This window comes from Acinonyx jubatus, chromosome B1, assembly GCF_027475565.1.
Source record: "Acinonyx jubatus isolate Ajub_Pintada_27869175 chromosome B1, VMU_Ajub_asm_v1.0, whole genome shotgun sequence".
Classification (NCBI taxonomy): Eukaryota; Metazoa; Chordata; class Mammalia; order Carnivora; family Felidae; genus Acinonyx; species Acinonyx jubatus.
The window spans coordinates 117,151,423-117,168,499 of NC_069382.1; the positions used below are offsets into that span (position 1 = coordinate 117,151,423).

Below are 17,077 nucleotides of genomic sequence, written 5' to 3' on the forward strand. Positions count from 1 at the left end.
TATATTTTTTCATCTAATGTCTAAAAGTGTCTAAAAGACTCTATAAAAGTATAGACCATCAAGATTTCTGCATTATGGTACTGAGGTTTAGAAGTGTTGTTGGATAACCTAGTCAAAGGCACACTGCGAATAACAGAGCCTGATCTGAGTTCGTGATCTTAAATACCATGCCACATAATCCACACCCTCGGTCATCTGTTGTTTTTCACCAAATCTCCAAAGGGCTGAAGGGAAGCACCTCTTTCAAAGACTTACTAAAATTTCCGGAAGTATATTAACCAAAAAATACTTGAAGATGATCAAGAAATAGTAAACATTTGTTAATGTTGAAATAATTTATCCTAAATGAAAACACTAACAGAATTTTTGAATCTGCCACTTCTATTGCTAAGGGACAAATTTCTATCTAAAAATTATAATGACTGTGTGAATGGTTTAGGAGTAAAGGCAGACTATATACACTTAAAGCATTCCTTTCATTTGCTTTTAGGAAATGAAATCTTCCAGAAAGATAGAGAAGGACACCACAAACTTACTTTGACCTGAGGGTAGGACTTCTTGTTCTTTTCACTAGACGCACCAGGGAGTCCACCATGGGATGGGCCTTCACACACATAACGGAAACGAAATCCTCTCTGCAAAGATGAATACGGAGCCAACAAGTTTGAGAAATACTTATTAAAAATTGTAGGAACAAAGTTATATACACATTTTAAATTCTTGTGTATATCAAATGAGAGAGGAAAAGCATCAACTGTGAAAGAGGACTCTGCAAATGAGAACCACTTTTCCCATAATCTTATTATGAACATTGATGTGAATTGATACTTGTCCACTGATCTGTGGCTTAGAAGCCAGATCCCTAACCCTGCAGAGCCTCTCCTGCTGGGCACATGTGGAGAGTGAACTGCTGAAGAGTTTAAGCCTCGGACTCGACATGTTGCAGCTTGTTTGAATCAGAGCTTCCTCGTCTCAAATTGCTGCTGCCAAGCTCTGAACTTGGCCATATTACTGAGTTATGCTTCTTTGACTCCTACTTAAAGGAATTCCTTTATCTACTCTGATTACAGTTGATTCAGAGGGAATAAGAAATGTCCTGTTAAATATACTGCATCAGTGTTGTAGAACACATCCTATGCAACAGTTCAGAAGATAAGAGTTTGGACTTCATGGTTATTGATATTATCAAGCTCAATCTTGATACAGTAACTGACCTGGATGAATCCAAAACCAGATAATCCTTTTCGATATGGTTAACTCAAGAATTCTACAGATATGGTAGATCAGTGAAGAGTTAGCTGGAAGCCTTTGCCATGTGTACTACTTACTGTGGGCTGATAAACATGGCAGTTCCATGTTTTGTTTTGCTTTTTTAATCTATACAAATGAGACGATTAGATAAGACCATCTGTAAGGTCTATTCCAGTTCTAGCATTTTATGATTTACAAAGATAACAGTTATAATTGTGCATATCTATATACGAAGAATAAAACAAGGACCGCTATGAAAATGGATCAGATATTAAGGGAGCTTAGTATTAAGGGAGATTTCATTGTTTTTCCTGAAAGACTCAGCTTTGTAATGATGTCAATCAATATGTAGTGGTGTTATAGTTTAAACTTAACCAGACAGTTCTTCTTTTTTCAAATCCTTTTCAAATATCTTAATATGCTCTATGGGACATCCTCACCTTTCATTTATTTTTACAGTGGGATTGATTTCATAGAAACAGTGCCAGATCACTAGGCCATCGGGAGGTCCGCACACCCATCACTTGCTGGTAGGGGCTTTCTACCGTGCATACTCTTTTAACAATTGCAAAGCCTGGCAAATGCAAAGATTTTAACAGCTTTGAGCCCATGGGACAGTGTAAAAATTCTTGCCCTCCTTAGATTGCACTACATTTCATTATGCATCATAGGGTCTTGAAACAATCTGAATGATCCAGGGGCCCTGAACTAATTTAAACCTCTGGTAAGCATCTGGAACTGCCCCTATATTTTCTGAAAATTTTCTGATCAATCTTAAAGCATATTTCATGGGATGAGGAAGGTCTGAAGTAAATTCCCTAGTGTGGGAAAGTTCCTCAAGTCACACATGGATCTAGAGTGTGCAATCAACTCAACAAATCGGGACTTAAAACAACTTTTGCCTATGACTCCTCAGGAGATATCAAACCTAATACCAGGGAAACCTTTTGAGGTGAGGTTAGTCCTTAGGAGCAATTCCTCTGTTTAGCTTCTTACAAAATTTAAACTAAAAAATAAGTTACAAATTCAGCCCTATACCTTTTGTAGACAGAGGCTGTTGGCTTGTTTTTATTAATTATATGAACTTTCTAAAAGCATGAAAAAGCAACAGCATGTGCAACATGAGCCTCCAGAATTGACTAACCATAAAGATAGAGATTTATTGACTACTAATCTATTTAAATACAACTTCCGTTTTTAAACAGCATTAGATAATTAGCACTGAATAATATGCAACGAACTGGATATTCTAAAGATTAGTAGTCTACGTTAGGACTCATCTCTGTCAGAGCTGGGGACAACGGTGGCAAAGGAAAAAGAAAATTCTCCTAATTTTTATTTTAAAAATGAAAAAAAAATTAATGAAGAAATTCATTATTTTTAATCACAAAATCCCTTTAGGACAGGTGGAGAAACATATACATGTGTACTTTAAATTTATTATTTTTTTTTTTTCAGGAAGATAAGATGTCTTCACATGCATAGTTCTAAATGTGTTTCTGAGTCTAAATTTTGAGATTAGAGGTTTGTCGATCCACAGCCATTCATTTTAGTAACTCCATTTGCTTACAATGAGTCATCAACCTCAAAGGCAAGGGCTATGTCCATCCGGTCAGAAAGTTTGATTTAAAGACAATCTTTTTACTTTCACTGGAGTCAGACATCAAAATAACTTCGGTTTGGTAAACAAACACACTGTTTTACTCAGGCAAGCTTTCACACATCTACATAGAGTGAATTAAATTTTGAATTTTGGAACTACACAACCCCATAGGTAAATCATAAGTGTCCATTTTTTTTTTATGACTCTTGGACCCATAATAAGGAACTGCATTTAAAAATTCTTATTGGTGCTATGCTTATAAAAATAGTATTTGAAAAACATGCTTTTCCTGGTATGCAGAGAAACAGATCTTAGCTTGATTTCTCACTTTCGTGGATTACACAGATTTTACAAGCTAGACAATTTTCTGGGTGGCCAGACTGCTGAGCAGACTTCTAGGGGATAAACTTCCACTGGGAGGGTCCTTGAGAGACTTAGCTACTTCTTGAGAGAAGTCACCGCTAAAGAACTGGACATGGAGGTAAAGCAAAGGTGAATCACGCTGGCAGCCCACGGAGTCAGTCTGCCACAGCAAGCAAGTAGAATAACGCTCCCAAGTCTCGTGTGGCTTTCCTGTCCCCACCTCAAAAACTTTTACCTAAGGTCAGCCTTATCATGATAGTTAAGATAGTTGTAGCCTGTTAATTCTGACCCCAATCCAAGTACATGTTACAATTACAGTAACCATGATGGAAGCTTTATTTAAGTTCTTGACCTAGTTAGCATTCATTTAATGTTACACAATGCAAAGTGTTACACTCACTCAGCGGAGCTACGAAAAGCATTAAGAAAGGTTTTGGGTAATAACTCCAAGACAGCAAGTATATGCATCCCCAGTCACACAAATGTGGTAAGCATATCCATTCAGAGATTTATTGACTTTGTCCTCATTCTGTGGGGGCCTATACTATTCCTCTACCAATCCCTTTAATAATTGAGCTCTCCTCACTATAAGGAAGTATTAAGATTCTCTTTCCTCCTTTTTCATAGCAATGGTCCCATCCAATATCCAATAAATATTTATCCACAGAGTTGGAGCACAGTGAGGAAGCCACTTCTATTCCCAGGCATCCTCTATAAAACCTAGTGGTGAGAGGAAGAGCCTGATGAAATAAAATGCTCCTCTTTTGTCTCCAAAGGGGTCGAGTCTAAAGCTAACAGGAGACAAAAGAGGACTCAACGGTCCATTCGAATACTTTATCTACACCCTACTGGTACTTCTAGCCTTTTAGGTCACATGTTCCAAAGACAAAACAGAAAAGGCTGGAGCTTTTGAAGGAAGGAAAAAGGCTAAGAAGTACCACGTGTGCACGGACAGGGTTGATGGGTGTAACTCAGTGCATACGAACAGCCTATCTCCTTAAACATGAAAATGAATGGAGACAACTGTGCCTTTCGTAGGAGTGGCTGGTAAGCAAAGGTGGTGGAGATCGTGAGATACCAAGGATCTACAATCGTCTAGGTTTTACAGAACTACGTACTGAGGCTCAGGACACTTAGAAGAATGACTAATGAGGTAGGCGAATAAAGTTGTTACACAATTTGGGCTGGGTGTTGAACTTCTAGATAAGCTACTTCCTTCATAAAGTTCACTTATTTTATTCGGTGCTTGAGATATTAATAGGAAACTTATGGATCTAACATTGAAAGAGGAAGTCCCATCCCTTTAATCATCTTACCTGTTTAGGTTGCTCTAATATTTGAAGGTATGGACCATCTGCTGAACATGAAAACAACAAACAGAAAGCAAAAGAAACTGTGAGCCATCTCACATTTGCTATAAAATATAAAGCAAGTAAAAACTGAAATTATGTCTTTAAATAGAGGTTTCAAATTCATTTTTTAGCTAAAATTCCATAATGATATGACGTGCCTTCCTCAACTGAAGAGCAAATTTATTCTTAACAAGTTCTATATCTCTAGAGACTCACAATAAATAAACATTTGCTGAACCCCAAGAAAAGGCGAGATGTCTGTCAGGCAAGGATAAAGATGTCAATAACTTCACAATCTTGTCTACTAACAAAGCATTTTTGAAATGACACAAATACCAGTTAAAAGCAGCAACCATTTCCTGGGCACCATGACATTTCCTTTTGCCTTCACATCATTAGACACAGACTTCCATTCCTCAAAGAGAATGTGCTCAGTGTGAAAGTATAAGAGGCTAAGCTAGCGCCTACACGTGTGAAATACACAGATAATGATCTCAGGCTACCTGCCTTTCCTGACGCTAAGTATTCGGTTACTTCCCCTTATTTGAATCCCTAAGTACTGCCTTTGTTTCCCAATTGGCCAGATTGTTTCTTTTCCCTCCCAAATCTAATTTGGTCTGTCAGACATAGTGGACTTTTCCTGTTAATCCATAGTTTTTGATGTCTGTATACAACTTCTGAATACTGTGCTGAATTCTTCTAAAATGGCACAAATATTTTATAAAATCCTGAAAATAATTTAATTGAAGATAGGTGCATTGTAATTAATTATTAAAAACACATAAAGAAAACCAGAAGTTTAATCTATACCCTGACTATCCCTGCCTTGGAAATTCAAAGGAAAATCAGAATCTCTGATAGTATAAATACAAACTGTTCAATATGAGAAAGTCTCTAAGTTCCCCCGCTGGTTTCTATGTCAATAGTATAATAACCCATAGCTCTGCAATAAATAGAGGCATATGGTGTTTCTCACTCATTTGACTGTAAATTAAGATGTTTGATACTAACAAAATTCTAGGAGAATGCATCTGTGCTCATTTCAGTTCACTGTCTCTTAGCCTGAAGTTCATTCTTTTAATAACAGAAGTTTACATTATTTTATTTATTATTTAAATAATGTTTCAAGTTTATTTTTTAATGAGAGAGAGAGAGAGAGAGAGAGAGAGCGAGCACAAGCTGGGGAGAGGCAGACAGAGAGAGGGAGACACAGAATCTGAAGCAGGCTCTAGGCTCTGAGCTGTCAGCACAGAGCCCAATGTGGAACTCAAACCCATAAACCCCAAGATCATGACCTGAGCCGAAGTCAGACGCTTAACTGATTGAGCCACCCAGGAGCCCCCATATTATTTTAGATAAATACATTTACAAGGAAGATTTAATCCTTTATGTTGAAATTAAAAATAGACTGTAACTTAAGAGACAATTTATTTTTATCTTTTCTGTATTATGATGAATCAGGATAAAGCTAGAAAACCGGAGCAACAAAGGTAGAATTATTTCCTGCTATTAGGCAAGAATTTACAAGGAAGTCAGTTGAAAAATGACTGAATCTAGTAAAATATACACAAGAAAGGAAAAATGGTTAGTTGGCTGGCCAAGGTATATGTAATTTAAGAAAATTATCTTCTCTTCTCTGTATGAACTTTGTCCCTGGACACTTTTAAATACTTCTAAAAAAACTGCAGTTTAAAAATTCCAAAAACTGGCTAGAATTTAATTTTTGATAAGGAAATAAAACTGCTTAGCAACAGAAATATTTTCACACTACTAATATAGCCTGCGTGATAACGTAACAAATCTACTCATAAAAACATTCCCTCTAGAATGCTAAATCAAGGAGAGGTCTCTAAAAAAGCAACTTTTGTATGTCATGGAAAATACAGAAGAGTTGGATCACATCTACATTAAATTTCAAGTCTCTCATTTATTAACTCTTCTAAAAATACTTGAAGTGTTGCTATTATTTTTGCTGTATGGTTTAATTTCCTTTAAATATGTGAAATTCCAAGGTTTGGGAATTTTATTAGTGAAATGGGGCCATTTTTCTCTTTTAGCGAACACACTTAAAAGTTGAGCCAACTAGAAAATTAGATTTGATATGCGTATATTCATTTTAATGCCAATTTTCTTTTGGCCACATTTCAATGCCATGAAGTAACATCCTATTATGTAGAGAAATTTAAATTACAGTATATATATTATGGACTTAAAAGTTATACCATATCCCACAGAATTTTCAACACGTGGTAGAACAGATAATAGTTTTAGATTTCAAGAAGATAAAACAGTCCATATGAGAATTGCAAGTTAATATTGGTTTACATAACCTTTCTATCCCTTTAAAATGTGAGTCAAACATCCATACATCTTGAATCATAAAAATTTGACCATGCCACTGCAACAAAGAGGGAAAATCCTAGCAGTAAAAATGATGAGGCAATAAGTGGAATATGAGGTTTTGAGGTATAATTTTAAAAGTTTTCCTAATACTATGGCAAAATAATTTCTACAACATGAAGCTCTGACCACAATATTTATGGAGACGTTTCTTTTGATAATCGTATTTCAACCTCCATAAACGTGATGTAATAAAAACAAAGCATCTACTCAGGGTACTGTTTGGCATTTACAGGGCATTAAATGGAAATGTTTATGTCTTCTCAGGGCAAAACCAAGTTCTTAAGAGTTTCAATAAAGCATTGATACTAAGAAAGATACTTTGAACCCCAGAATAAAAAGTTCACAGGAAACACAGAAGTTACCAAGATATTTACTTGTTCACAGGAAGCTGACCTAGAGCTCAGATTGGACAGCACTTCAAGGGACCTCAGATACGGCAGCCTGCATAGTATGTTTTGTGGGGTAAAAAGAGAAAGGCCTCAGCAATACAACTTCTACTAGGGAAGGTGAACATATACCAGATTTACTTTTTCCCTCCCAAGAATGCCTAGAAATACATAATAGAGATAAAAATGCAGAGAAACATTCTTACCTAAAAAAAAGAAAAGTGCGTACCATAGTTACAATACAACAATAATTATAAGCGAGAATGGTACAAACTGGAAAGTCTCCCAAGAGGACAAGGAAGTCCACAGTAAAGAAAAGAGCTGATGTCCATCTCAGTGATTACAACGCTCTCTGTTTGTTTTTTAAATTTTTTAAGTAATCTCTACACCCAATGTGGGGCTCACACTTGTGACCCCGAGATCAACAGTCACATGCTCTGCTGACTAAGCCAGCCACATGCCCTAGTTACAAAACTCTTTGTTTTATATACAACTTCTATAATTTACTCACACTGCCTCAGAACATCTGTTAAGTCCCACTGGTGACTGGAGGAGCACATAAAAAGAGCCATCACATAAGGCTGACATACAAATCAATTAACAGAAAGAGACTAAATGAATTGATTTTTTAAATCACTCATATGAGATTCAACAATTTGACAATGGTGATAATGCAGTCATATTAGAAGGATGATTATCATGAGTTTTCTCCAATTGGTCAGAATGTGAAGCTAAAAGCTTTTTTAAAAGATGATTTTTCTACTGAGATGATTCTTATGATTTTTGTAAACTTTGTTTCCCCAGTGCCCAGCATACTGGATGGTACATAATAGGAGCTCAAATAAATGCTTGGGGAATAGATCTGAGAAGCTGAGACTACCTCACATACACACATACATACATACATACACAGAGAATATATATGTGTGTGTGTGTGTGTGTGTGTGTGTGTGTGTGTGTGTGTGTGTATATATATACACACACACACTCTGTCGGGAGTTATATAGAACCTAGAGCTAACAAGATTGAGTGAAAAGGAAAATGATACAAGTAAAAAAATTCCTTCTGAGCTGTCTTGGCAGATATCACTAACAATTTAAGTCAGACAATGGGTAAATGGGATAGAATATTTTCATGCAAATATAGTTCAAAAAAGTATAGTGAGGGGCACCTGGGTGGTTCAGTTCATTAATCAAGTGTCCAACTCTTGATTTCTGCTTGGGTCATGATCTCACGGTTCATGAGATCGAGCCCCATGTCGGGCTCTATGCTGATGGGGAGTGGAGCCTGATGGGATCCTTTCTCTCCCTCTCTGCCCCTCCCCTGCTTGAGCACAAGCGCATGTGCAATCATGCTGTCTACCAAAACAAATAAATAAAACTTGAAAAGAAAAGTATGGTATAGTGAAAGTTGGTTTTTTAAAACATAAATCACCATTTCCTTTCTAGGCATCTTACTGACTTTCTAAAACAAGCTATTAGCAAATCTTGAATTTAAAAAAAAGCAAAAACAAAACATGTGACAGGGCAACAGAGATGAGGAGTTTTCTTACCTGTAGGTAGGGGCATCTCTGGTTGAAATATTTCTGGATTAAATATTGTATGAGTCAAAGGATCCAAATGAAACATCTGTAAAAAAGAAAATGTAAATAAGTCGACCCTTATTTTTCCAACATCGTATTAAATATTTGAATTTGCTACACACAAACCAGTTATTGGAAGAAAAACTAAAGCGAAAAAAAATCTGAAAATATTTCAAATCAGTATTTTAAAAATATGTTCATGAGACCTAGCTGAGTTCTCACGTGTACAGAACTTTACACGTGGGCTCATTTTTTTTTTTTTTGTGACAAAAGGATTTGAGAAGAATGGCCTAGCTACAAAGTCCAGAGAAGCCAGCACCCAGTATAGCTTGCTTACCAGGATATCTTCAGGGCCTTGTGTATGTTTAAAACAGAGCGGATCCTTAACCTTTTTTTTAACAAATGACTTAAAACCTGTACTCTCTGAGAAATATGAGCATAAGAATATGATGTTAGAAATCCTAGAAATATTTCTTTGATAATGGTAAATGAACTACGCTAGCCATACGACTTCAAAGCCTGTAAGACTTAGGCAACAGCCCCGGAACAATCTACAGAAAAACTGAAAATATAACTTACGGTCTGAGCAGCAGATATAACTGAGCCCTGAGCTCCCTCATTTCTTTTTTTCCACCTTTGCTTAACTAGCACAGTGCAGAGTACCTGAAATCTAGTGGGTGTGGCAGGCTGGATAATGGCTCCCCTTAAGACACCTACATCCTAATCCCCAGAACCTTGAATGCTATCTCATAGAGCAAAAGGAGTTTGCAGATGTTATTAAATTAAGAATATGGACATAGAGAGCTACTTTTAAATTATCCAAGTGGGCCCAATAAGAGGGATAGAGGAGGTAGAAGTGAAGGTAGGAGGTGTGACAGTGGAAATAAGAAGTTGAAGTGATGAGGGTGTCACAAGCCAAGGAATGGAAGCAACCTCTAGAAGCTCAAGGAGGCAAAGAAAGGAAAGCCTCCAGAAGGAGCGAGCCCTTCCAACACCTGGACTTCAGACTTCTGACACTTAGACTGTAAGAGAATACATTTGTGTTATTTTAAGTTACTAAATGTGTGGTAATTTGTTACAGTAGCCAACAGAGAACTTATACAGTGGGCAGGGATCATGTGTTGATTCAATTATATATTCTATCCTGGTAAGTTACTAATAATTACTTATCCCAAGAGAAAATTTTCTTTCCATTTAGTTCATTTAGGACTTAAAATTCATATTTCTGGGGCTCCTGGGTGGCTCAGTCGGTTATGTGTCCAACTCTTGATTTTAGCTCAGGTCATGATCCCATGGTTTGTGAGTTCAAGCCCTGCGTTGGGCTCAGCGCTGACAGTGCAGAGCCTGCTTGGGATTCTTTCTCTCTCTCTCTCTCTCTCTCTCTCTGCCCCTCCCCTGCTCAAGCTCTGTCCTCTCTCAAAATAAATAAACTTTAAATAATTAAATAAAATTCATATTTCTGGGCTTAGCATTTGTTTCAACCTAAATAAGTCATCTGTTTGAAATATCTGTGGGCTGCATAAAAACCAAACCATATTTCATATTTGTGATATACTAGTTAGTAAGTGTGCTAGAGCTGGTATTAAACAAAAAGAAAAACCAGCATTACAATTTACTCCTTTTCTTTATTAGTATAATATCAGAGGTTCCTGGAACCTAAGATCCTAGTATGCCTAGTTAAATGAAACGTAAGAAATACAGAGTTTAAATAAAGAACACTTCAGATCCAGTTGTGAGGTATGCAAATTTTCAATTGAGGAACAGCAAATGTGCTCCACACTTCAATGCTTAAGAGTAAAGTTCATCTACGCTATTCATTGTTCGCTGGAAAGGAAATATAGGAATCAAAAAACATGTTATTGCAAAAACAGGCCCCACCGTATAGAGAGTATTCAGCAGTCTCAGAGCAGAAGAGATGACCTAGCAACTAATGTCGTCCTTAGGGTCCTGCAGGTGGCTAAAATGACTGAGTAGAGGGCAGAGCACTGGTCTGAGGAGAGATACACACATTCCACTTCTGACAAGGAAGACAAGCCGTGTTGTGCCCTGCAGCTTGCATTGTATATTAGGTTATGGTTGGAGAGCAAATTCCAGAATACATTAAAACACTGAGGATAGCTCACTGAGGACACGTGAACCTCAGGAAATATACGCCATTAAGCTTCAGACAAGAAAAAAAAACCCCATACTACAAGGACCTCTTGCCTCAAAAATGGAAATATCAGAACATACCCCACCCCTGTTGCTGATGATCACAAAAGTGCCCACATAAGAAAAACTCTCGAAATGAATGTTTTCAGCAGGTTTTACTTTTGTGTGGCATAAAGGACCATCTCTTGCTGATAAGATTTCCTGTGTACAGACAGGAAAGCATGGTCTAAAACCAAGCAGAACATGCTTATTAGAGTTTGCCTTTAAATGTTAGAGACAGCATATTAAAAGTGAAAGGTAAAACACAGGTTTTGATAATATGAGTAGCCAAATATCTTTTTTGCTGTAATCAAAGAAAATGTTCCTAGATTGATCCCTCTAACACCATTTGTATAATAAAATTCCACAGGAGCATCTTAATGTGAAAAGCTATGCCCACCCATTCTTTCTAAATAAATCAGAACATTATCAACAGTAATGAATGCTACACAAGTCCATTTTATTTGAAGAAGTGATACCAGATCCCTTAAAAACTATTTCACTTTTGGTTTTATTTTCCTGATTGCTTGCATGCATAAATTTGGAAAATCCATTTTTTAGGTGGTAGCCACCAAAGTTTTAATGTGAAATGATTACGAATCTTGGACTAGGGTGTCCTGGCACCTAGTTTTCCCTCTCTTTGTCTCGCCTAGCAAACTACATTTTCCAAATCGCAGCTTACATGGGCTTTCTCTGGAAAGTCACTCATAATCCTGCTCTGCCCTCCAGGTAGTAGAGCGATCCCTTTCCACATTTCTGGCTCATTCTGTGCAGAATACTATGATGACATTTATCACCATATAGAAACTGTTCATACCTCTGTCCCTTGTATTAGAATGGCAGCTATATTAGGGTGTGTGTATCACTTCTGTAGTCCTCCTTAGTCAATGTTCTGATATGTAGTAATGCCTCAACAAACAGCTGATGAATGAATAAATCTCAATATTTTAAATACTTCTCAAAAATCATCACATTAAAAACTTAATATTGCTATTATACTTACCCTAGTGCCTGAAAGTTGCTTTCAAATGGTTTATCTAACGTACATATAATATAAAAAAAATAAAACACATGTCTATGTGTGTACAGACATAGAGAGAAAGAGAGGGAGGGAGGAGAGAGGGAGACAGAGGAAAAGATGGGGAAGAAGCAAAATATTAATAACCAACAAAGATTTGTTGAGTATTCAATATTTCTATAGGCCTGAAATTTTTCAAAGTAAAAAGTTGGGCAAAAAAGTTGGTATCCCTTCTTAATTGAAAATAGAATTATAATGAACAGTTTTATGTTCCTAAAACACATTCATTGCCCATTCAGTCTTTTCAACACCCCTTAGAGTGGGGGGGCCAGCATTCCTATTCCTTATTTCTTTGCAAATAAGAAAAGTGGAACTGGGGGGAGGCAGGTGTAAGTGATTCCTCAAGTTTAAAGAGCTGTTTGTTCAGTGGCAGCCAGCACCTACATAAAGATACTCGAATTCTAAGGCCAAGGTCTTTTCAGTACACTAATCTGCCTTCTCATCAGATGAATTTTAAATACTTTGTGTTCCCCCCGCAAAACATACATTCAAACTCTAATCCCCAGTACCTGTGTACTTTACTTAGGAATAGAGTCTTTGCAGAAGTAATCAACTTAAGATGAGGTCAGACGGAAGGGTGGGCCCTAAATCCAATGACTGGTGACTGCATCAGAGAAGAGAGAGGGAGACTTGGATACAGAGACACAGGGAAGAAGGCGGGTCTGCAGGAATGATGCAGCCACAGCCAAGGAGCACCGAGGGTTGCTGGTGACCACCAGAAGCTTGGAGAGAGGCCTGGGACAGATTCTCCTTCAGAACTTCCAGAAGGAACCAACCCTGTCATCATGTTGATTTTGGATTTTGGTATTCTAGCCTCCAGAACAGTGAGAGAATATATTTCCGTTTTTTTAAGCCACGTGGTTTGTGATAATTTATTACTGTAGCCCTAGGAAATTAATATGGTAGTTATCATTTGATCTGTAGATGTATAATTTTTATGCAACAGTATGTGTGATGAAAGGGTTTCAGTTACTTATTTTCTATGGCATGTCCTCTCTGACCTTACATGTAGGGACAAGGAAACTGCAAAGACAATTTAAAATAAATTTTTACCAATTTTAGAGTTTTCCTGATAAATACGGTGGCTGTTTCTATATATTTTAAAATACGATTACATTTATTAAAAATTATCAGTTAAATTATAATACTCACTTGTTCATGTGCTCCCAAATATGAATCGTCTTCTGCCATTCTGGAGCTATATATCAAAACAAAACAAAACTGTAAGAATGGAATGACACTTAAGAATTCCATCAGGTAGGGGGCGCCTGGGTGGCTCAGTTGGTTAAGCGTCGGACTCTTGATCTGGGCTCACAATCGCATGGTTCGTGAGATGCAGCCCCTTGTCAGGCTCTGCCTTCATAGCACAGAGCCTGCTTGGGATTCTGTCTCTCCCTCTCTCTGCCCTCCCTCCCCCACCCCCCAAACCTCATTCACAGTCTCTCTCGAAATAAATAAACTTAAAAAAAAAAAAAAAAGAATTCCACCATGCAGGAGTAAACCTTATTATTCCAGTAAGACCAAACATAATCCTTTTGAAAAGATTTTAGGAGGGGAACATCTTCCTTAGAAGAGTAGTTCCTCTTTGGAATCTAAATCTAACAGCAGGAAAATTGCACCATCGAGGAATTCACACTTATGTACAATCCGAAATCCTTATGTCAAGCTCACAACAGTGTCCTAGAGTCTGGTACAATCCATCCTCTGCATAGAGATCACACACACTCACATTCTTAGGTCATTCCTTTTTGTCGCCATCTGGACTTGAAGGATTTAGTCTTAGCTCTTTGTGCAGATTATTTTCCAACCTTTCAAGAATTCTGTGATGGTCCTAGAACTGTGTCCAAGTTTTCTACCTGCTGCTTGAGCTAAGAAGCTCCGAGAAGGTCCTCCTGCCTCACACTTCCTTGGAATTAGGGATGGCCATTTGATGAAACGCTCACCGGTGGGCATTGGAACTACCGCGTGCCATTCCCAGGCCTATTGCTCTAGGTCCTTGACATGCTTCCTTCGTGGTTTTGTTTCTTTTTCTCTTTCCTGCTGGATAAGACCTAGACGTGAAGAAGACCCAGCCTCTACCACATAGATGATGATAAGTGGCAGCTGACGCTGGTGGTGATGTAGAAAGAAATAAATTCCCTTGTTCTTTAACCTCGTGTATCGTGGGGTCTCGCTATTACAGCAGTCTAGTCTTTACCCTAATGACTACATTACCTAACAGTCTAGTAAGGACAAAATCCTCCAAAGAGGATCCTGGCTTCCAATGAAATCCTCTCCTGCTAGTGACCTCTATGACTTATAAGGAGTGGACAAGCCTTGTGAGGATTGCTAGTGGGATACAAAGCAGTGTCCAGCTTCAGCAAAAGGGAAAAGGCTACATCCTATAGAATAAGAACTCCATGCAGATTTTAAAGAAATATTTGTCTCAAATAAAAAGATTTATAATGCAATCTTCCTGCTGAAGATTTACAAATAACTGTAATCAATTAAGATAAGCAGTTAAAAAAAGGAAAATTGCCCTGATACCATAGAAAGGAATTAAGTGATTAAAAATTCCAGAGTTCTTCCACTGCTGGGTGTGTGACTCTGGATATATGGCCTCTGTTTCCTCATATGTAAAATGAAAGGTTTTGATGGGATGGACCTTTGAAAACAGTAGAATTTGTTGAGCTTGGAGTTATGTTAGTTAGCTAACAAATGCTTATTGAAAGAACAAATCATAACTCTTTTTGTAAGCCTGGATTTTTATATGTACTTAGGTATATATGTATATTCAAGAATCACTATAGGGGTGCCTGGGTGGCTCAGTCAGTTAAGTGTCTGACTTCAGCTCAGGTCATGATCTCACGGTTTGTGGGTTCGAGCCCCGCGTCAGGCTCTGTGCTGACAGCTCAGAGCCTGGAGCCTGCTTCGGATTGTGTATCTCTCTCTCTCTCTCTGTGTGTGTGTGTGTCCCTCCCCCACTTGTTCTCTCTCTCTCTCAAAAATAAACACTTAAAAGAAAAGAATCCCTATAATAAATTTCAGGTATTTAAAGAATACTAATAAAATAATAAGTGTTACATTGAAATACAGTGCTAATACCAGTTATAATACTCTTGGGAACAATCCTTATTCTTAGAACACTACAGGACTCCAAACTTCCAAGAAAAATAATAAGACAATTTTTTTTATCTTTAGGTTTTCCGTTAATGTGAGCTAACTACGTGAATCCTCTCAAACAATCTTCGCACATGGTCTTCAAAACAGAGGTGAGACTGTTGGCTTGCTAAAATGACAGAATCCATTCAGTACCTGTTACTCTGATTATATATGGGTGTGTAGATGTGTACATACATCTGTGGATGGTTTCCTGAACTTTGAATGGATAGATTCAGTAGCAAGTGGCCCTCATTCTGATTTTAAAACTCATTCTTATCATGATCATTACTGTAGTTAAAACTTTAATTAAGGGGTGCCTGGGTGGCTCAGTCAGTTGAGCGTCCGACTTCAGCTCAGGTCATGATCTCGCAGCCTGTGAGTTCGAGCCCCGCATCGGGCTCTGTGCTGACAGCTCAAAGCCTGTAGCCTGCTTCTGATTCTGTGTCTCCCTCTCTCGCTGCCCCTTCCTCACTCATGCTCTGTCTCTTTCTCTCTGTCAAAAATAAAAATAAACATTAAAAAAAAAACACTTTAATTAAGATCTCTAAACTGTAGGCACAGGACAAGCTACCCAAGTAAATACAGTCCTCTTGCCAACATCATCCCCATGATTTTTGCGCAAATGTGTGGCAAAAGATCACAGTTTTAAAAGCCCAACAGCAGCCCAAGAGATACCCGGGTGGTGATTAAAATATGAACTTTTACAAGCTTTGTAAGATAGTTAAGTTTGCTGTGAAGAGCTGAGGTGATAGTAATCCTACAGTGATGTCAATGTTAATTCATAATTTAAAAATAAAATGTCAAAAGAAACCAAGATTTGGAAAGGATGAATCATTGAGTACTATTTGCATTAATTGTAAAAGCAGGGTTTTATTACAAAGTTTTGAAATACCAAATAAGTCTTTGGAACTAAAGGATCAGGAAAGACCAGGGAAAGCCCCTACTGCCCCCCTACTCCCTGAGCCCTTCCTCTCACTTTCCCTTTGCACAGTTCCGTGCTTTTGAGGAAGGACCTTGAAACAGAAAGGAAGATATTGGGTTGACTGGTGAGAAGATGGGCTTAAGCTCTGCACCTCTCTCCTATAATGGTTGAGGCTTTCAGGAAAATTTTCACACCGTGGAAAGAGAAATAGAAAATGTAACTAGCTAGCAATAAAAACAGCTTCTCCAGGGAATTGTGTGTATTTCTCACACGAGAGGCATAATGTTGTAACTGGCTATGTTCCGAATATGTGACGAGCGCTACATGAAATGCCTAATGGATTATTTTCTGCACATCTGTGACAACCTCACCACTGACACCAAAGGCCAGCACAAAGAGTTGTTAGTGAAGGCAGCAAGGCCAAGGCCACTTCCTTTCTTATAACCGGAGACATTTTCTAGGATCAGATATATTCACATTTTTTGAGGGCCCACTGTAAGAAAACATACTCTTTTTATTCTATTAGATTTCATAAAAAGAAAAAAACAAAACTTTTCAAACCCATTGATTCCATGACCGTCTAATGGGTCATAATCTGCAGTCGGAAAAACAGAATTTCAGGTGCCATTCATAAGATGTGGATGGGAATCAGAAAGATAGTGTCTCTATTTTTAAGCTTATATTCAGCTATAACAGACACTACTTAGGTGTAATTTTAATACTTTATCCTGGTATGAGGAAGAATGACAAGAAAAAGAGTGACTTTTCACCATTTTTCTGTTGCATGATAAATTGATACAGAGAAA

At 37.7% G+C, this 17,077-nt stretch overlaps 1 protein-coding gene across 2 annotated transcripts in view; it reads right to left on the reverse strand.

The window, feature by feature from the left end:
• The window catches only part of NFKB1 (nuclear factor kappa B subunit 1), a 116,512-nt gene that overhangs the window by 78,985 nt on the left and 20,450 nt on the right, over window positions 1-17,077 (reverse strand). The window contains exons 2-5 of one of the 2 annotated variants that reach the window (XM_015082890.3): window positions 13,361-13,406; window positions 8,911-8,986; window positions 4,534-4,571; window positions 537-635 (exon numbers count right to left, since the gene is read on the reverse strand). In XM_015082890.3, coding sequence (XP_014938376.1) covers window positions 537-635; window positions 4,534-4,571; window positions 8,911-8,986; window positions 13,361-13,399 — 252 coding nt within the window. In that variant the 5' untranslated portion in view covers window positions 13,400-13,406. Of the gene's footprint in view, window positions 1-536; window positions 636-4,533; window positions 4,575-8,910; window positions 8,987-13,360; window positions 13,407-17,077 lie in introns of both variants that reach the window. The other variant, XM_015082889.3, reaches the window with a different exon arrangement.